Genomic DNA, 5646 nt, shown 5'->3' on the forward strand with positions numbered 1-5646 from the left:
CAAACAGATGCTTCCCTGCCTTCCCTCTGCCATGTGTCCCAACCTCTTCCTGCCTCTTCCAGCCAACCCTTGTCCTCCCCACCCCTCATCCCTTTTCCTCCACACTAACGCCCTCCAACCTTAAATGGCCTCCTCTCATAAAAAGCCCTCACTGTGGCTTTATCAGGTGCTTCTTAATGGTGTTTGATGAGTTTTTATGATTCTGCATCCCCAGGTAACCACCACACAAAACAAGATATATCAAATTCCTCTTTCTTTGTCCTGTTTTGCTGGCAATACCTCTCATACCTTACCCCAGATGTAAACTCTCTTTAGAATTATCTTACCAATAAAAAAAAAAAAGAATTATCTTACCCATAGTTTCATTTTGCCTATTTTCTAACTTTTTGTAAGTGGAATCATCCTGTAAATGCTCTTTGATGTCTGGCTTCTTTCATTTAGCATAATGTTTTTGAGGTTCACCTACGTTATTGTGGGTGTCAGTCATTTGTCCATTTTTATTACCGTGTATTATTTCATTAAATGAATATGCCACAATTTCTTTGCCTAGCCCCCTGTGGGTAAACATCTGAATTGTTTCCAGTGTTGACCTCTTTGAATAAAGTTGCTATGAACATGCATGCATAACTCTTGCAGACACGTGTTTTCATGTCTCTTGTGTAAAGATCTAGGTGTAGAACCGCTGAGTTATAGGGTGGGTAGATGCTGAACTTCATTAGAAACAGGCAAACCACTTTCCAAAGCGTTTCTGTTTCTTACCTTCCCACCAGCAGTGTTAGAAGAGATTCAGCTGTTGTATGTCTTTGCCAGTATTTGACGTTGTATTTTTTATGTTAGCCATTCTCTAAGGTATTCGGGGGGGATCTTACTGTGGTTCTGATTTTCCTTTCCCTTGTGACTGATGTTGGGGATCTTTTCATGTGCTTCCTAGCCATTCATAAATCCTTAGTGAAGTGCTTGTTTAAGATTTTGCTGAAAACTCCTTCTTTCTAATCATTATTTGGTGCCATTGTTTGAAATGAAATGCATCTAATCGAATGCTCTATTAATGGATGTTTAAATTGTCTCAAATTTATGTTTTTATCGACCAGCCTGAAATGACTGTCTCTATACACTTTTGTGTCCATGGGCAGTATTTTCTGTGTGCTGCCTTTTTTGCCAAATTTTGGGCACTTATGGTAGGAAAGAGTGGGCAAGGACTTCCACATTTTCATCAAAAAGAACTCAACTGTCTGGAACCATCCTGGTGCCTGAGTCATAAGTGCCCTTATGACATCATATCCCTGTCTCTTCCTGCCAGGCTGCGGCTGGGAGAGTACAGACCTGGGAGCAATGGAACCATTACACTCCTAACCATGGGAAATTTAAGGGATTACAGACCTGAGGGGCTTTGAAACATCTATATCCAAGTCATGGGCATTCGGTTTTGTGTAAGAGAGAGCCACCCAGAATTGCAGGCAGGGGAAGGTGGATTTCCAGTTAACTCAGGATGCGAGTTCTACATCTAGGGACTCTGGGCCAGGCAGGAAGTTGAGTATGAGGTGGACGTGGCACAAAGTTGTACAGAGAACACCTACCCATACCTTTCCCCTCTAAACTCTGATTACAGAAGGATGGCCAGTTTTGTGAAATCATAATAGAAGATGCTGATGAAACCACATTGCTGAAAGAGAAAGAAAAACAGAAGAAAAAGAAAAAAGAGCCTCCACCCACACCTCCTCCATCTCCACCCCCACCCTGTCCACCAAAGGTAGGTCACTGAAGGCCCTCAAAGTTGAGGGTGACTCCTATTCTCAAGGACTGATGGGTTGTCTTCTCTCTGCCCCATAGCATGGCTTGATCCTGGAATTTGTCATCTGAACCAGGTTCCATTTGTAAGTGAAAGTGCTACGAATGATTCTTCAGGAATAATAAGCATAAACTGAGAATGTCCCAGGCCAACCAGGATGAATGGTTGCCCTATCCAGAGCTGGAATGAGTAGGTACTCATTCCGCTTCATCCTTGGTTATTCTCTCCTCCGAGTTCCTTCTCAGTCAGAGAGAAGGGGGTGACTGAGGCACAGACACTTGGTCAGAGGGAGAGGAACCCCTGACGAGTGGGAATCGGACCATGCCAAGCTGGGGCATGGGACAGTGAGGCTGTGTTTGGAGAGGACGTTGCCACGTACAGGGAAAGCCGAGTCTAGAACTGTGTGTGTGCGCGTGCAGACACGTGTGCATGCATGCGTGCTAACTGAAGTTTAAGATGTGAGAACACAAAGAAGTGAAAGTGAGAGCTAAATGAGAAGGACTCCACACTGTGTGGAGCAGAGAAACTTCTAATACTGTGACTTGACAGAGGGACACAGCAGGTTGTGGGTTGAGCTGGAGTCAGGCATGAAAGCAAACAAAGGATGCTGCTTCTCCAGCCGTCTCCGTGGTGGGGGGGAGGGAAGGACTGTGCAGCCCAGGTAGGTGGCCAGGCCCCGGTGGAACATGATTCATGGCATGCTTGTTCCAGACAGGCCAACCAGGTCCATGTAATGGCGGGATAGCTAGTGCCAGAATGCTCCATTTTACAGATGAGGAGCCTGAGCCTCAGGGGACAATGTGATGTGTCCAGGTGCATTAAGAGAGAGGGGCAGAGACAGGACACATATCTGGTCTACTGGGTCCCTGCCCAGTGCTCCTGAACTTCTGAGGAAGCCCTTCTTGGCATGCCCTGGAGCTGAGGTGGGTGGGGAATGTTCCCTGAGAATCCCTTCTTTATCTTTGCAACCTCTCCCCCCAAAGAAAAAGAAGCGCCCTGACCAAGAGCAGAAAGCCATAAAGATCCAGGCGTGGTGGCGGGGTACTCTGGTGCGCAGGACCTTGCTACACGCAGCACTCAGAGCATGTATCATTCAGCACTGGTGGAAGGTGACGCTGGCAAAGCTGCTGGAGAAGAGAAAACAAGCAGTCCTCGAGTCCTTCTTGCGGCAAGAATGGGCAGTGGTCAAGCTGCAGTCCTTGGTCCGCATGTGGCGCATCCGCCAGAGATACTGCCGTTTGCTCCACGCTGCCCGCATCATCCAGGTCTATTGGCGCTGGCATAATTGCCATTCCCGTGGCTTTTTCCGTGGCAACTACGACCTCACAGCATCCCAACTGGGTCTGGAACTCGAGATTTTTTTGGGGTCACAGATTTGTCGGATTACAGACAGCATCCCCTTTCCAATAAAGAACTGATCAGGTCTGCTCCCACTCTGTGTCACCGTGTCTCTGTCAGACCAGCCCCAGGAGGTCCCTGTGTCAGCAAAGGGTCAGGGAAAATGATGGCAGAGACTGGGCCTGGCACGCTCAGCTCTGAAGAATTGGCTGAGGTCATCTGGGGTCCCTGGTGGAGAAGGATTCTGAGCATCCAGTGCTGGGTGAGTGGGGCCTGTAATTGATGAGCAATGTCTGCCATGGGTAGGAGAGTTGGGGGTGCAGGGCCGCCCACTCAGCCAACTCCAGGGACACTCCTTCACAATGTGGTCCATGTACATGGCACCCCCTGTGGTTGTGGCACGTGGAGGTTGCGTCACCTGATGCTCTGTGTCTTCCCATTAAATTTAGAACAATTCCAAAAGCCCTCCTGGGTCTCCATAAGCCTGCATGATCTGGCCCTGGCTGTGTCACCCTCTCCATGTCCCTCCTGGCCACCCTGCTCTTCAGATCTCCCCCCACACACGCTCCCATCTCAGAAATTTGCACTTGCTGCCTCCTCTCCTGAGATAGTCTTTCCAGATGGAGCTCCCCTCCACTCACGTGTCTCTGCTCCATGCTCCCTCCTCAGGGAGACTTTCTTTGACCACCTTATTGAAATGGCTTCCCCACCCCCTACTGTATGTTCTACTACCTGACTCTGCTTTCCTGCTTTCAAAGTCCCAGTCACTACCCAAGTTTATCTTACCTCACTTTCTATTTTCTGTTGCCCCCACTAGAGGGCGAGCTCCAGGAAAGCAAGGACTCCGGTTTCAGCGCTGTTCCCAGAACCTAGGTCGGTAGGTTCTCTCTGCTTCTCCCTCTCTCTCCCTTTCCAATAAGTTATTATATATACATATATATTTTAGGTTCTTCATATTAGGCCATTTTGTCATCCTTAAAAAAATCCCTTTCTGGGTTGGGAGAGACTGCCCCTCCCAGGGCCAGCCAGTTCTTAGAGATAGCAAAGGACTCATCCCGGAGCGTGCCTTTCGTCAGCAAACGAACCAGTTCAGGGCCATACTTCCTCTCTCTTTGTCCTGAGCACACCCCCAGAAGGCCATATTCCTCTGCTTTAATCATCCCAAGCCAGGTACGAGCCTTTTTGGCCATTTGCACCCCTTTGGAGGAAAGTCTGTTCAAGTTTTGAAATAAACTTTTCATTAAGTTGTGGCTTCAGTAAATACGTAATGAATGAGTCCACAATCCTACCAGACCTTGGATTTGTGGTTACACCATCGTTCACATCCTACTTTCTAGAAACACCTGTCCCACCATCCCTGAATGAATCTCTCAGATAACCATCCTAGATCCCTCCTACCCAATAGACATGTTATTTTTGGGCTCCTTGAATTATTACTTCTCTGTGGCAATGTTTGCACGTGTGTGTGTGTGTGTGTGTGTGTGTACTGGGTGGTGGAGGGAGGATCTATTGTTGTCTCTCCATTTCAGCTACAGATCCTGCCCTATTGGTCTTCATCTCTCTACGTGTCTCTGTCTACCCCTCATAAGTTTGTCTTTCACTCTATCTATAACTATCTGTTTATGATCCTCCGTATCTTTCTCCCTCAGTCCAGGCCTTCCTCTCCACCCATTTCATAATGTCATGTCTCCTTGCCTCTGTTTTTTCAATTCACTGGATTTTCTGGATCTGTACGTTTTGGCAAAGATCATTAATAGTTAACCTGCCAATCCTCAGATAAAGTTATGCTCTTCTAGGCCCTGCGTACTCCTTATCCCTAAGAGACTCACAAAGACAAGAGGGAGAAGTCTCACGGAGGGCACCAACATGGTTGCTCCTGGATGATGGAGGCACTTACCTAATCCAGACTCAGCCTAGGATGTGCAAGTACTTACAGGAATGTCAGAATATTTTATGCCTGTGGTTCAGGGATGAGCACATGACACAAACCAGGCCACTGAGTCTCCATTCTGGTGCCATTTTGGAACTCCTAGGATTGCCAACTATAAAGATTATGAAACCAGAGCTGCTATAGACACAACATGGCAATAACTGAGAATGGAGCTGACACAGAGGAAAGTAGATCCAACAGGTGCCAGGAGAGAGATGAAGCCCTGAGGATTCCTTTGGGCCTCTGGATCCAGCCATGCCTGAGGCTACCACTACCTATACTATAGGAATTCACTTTGTGAGCCAATAAACCCTCATTTTCACTTAAGTCAGTTTGCTGAGACAGAAAACAAAAGAATAGGAGATCTCAATAGATTAATAAACTGATTGAATAATAAATTGAATTTGATGTGAGCTGATTTCCAGAAAGTGGTTTTCAAAAATTGGTTTTTTAATTGGAAACTTGGCAGAAGGTGTGCCTAGGGAATTCTTGACAGTAAGTGTGGGATTATCTCTCATTTAAAGTGCCCAGAGGACCAGAACATTCTTGTAATGCTGTGTAGTGCAGTGAAAGGGGAAAATGCTGTGGA

General features: G+C 47.0%; 1 protein-coding gene across 1 annotated transcript; it reads left to right on the plus strand.

Moving 5' to 3' along the window:
* The first annotated feature begins 1289 nt into the window (after positions 1 to 1289).
* LOC113917906 (IQ domain-containing protein F5-like) lies at positions 1290 to 3216 on the plus strand. The gene is made up of 3 exons (XM_027585982.2): positions 1290 to 1430; positions 1610 to 1750; positions 2773 to 3216. The coding sequence occupies exons 1-3, from the start codon at positions 1413 to 1415 to the stop codon at positions 3205 to 3207; spliced, it is 594 nt and encodes a 197-aa protein (XP_027441783.1). The 5' UTR covers positions 1290 to 1412; the 3' UTR covers positions 3208 to 3216.
* Positions 3217 to 5646: the final 2430 nt, after the last annotated feature.

The sequence above is a fragment of the Zalophus californianus genome, chromosome 1 (genome assembly GCF_009762305.2).
Source record: "Zalophus californianus isolate mZalCal1 chromosome 1, mZalCal1.pri.v2, whole genome shotgun sequence".
Taxonomy (NCBI): domain Eukaryota; kingdom Metazoa; phylum Chordata; class Mammalia; order Carnivora; family Otariidae; genus Zalophus; species Zalophus californianus.

Excerpts from the sequence above, each read along its gene's own strand:
- LOC113917906 (XM_027585982.2), top strand. Across the intron at positions 1,751-2,772 it reads CCCCACCCTGTCCACCAAAG|AAAAAGAAGCGCCCTGACCA; the intron begins GTAGGTCACTGA and ends CTCCCCCCAAAG.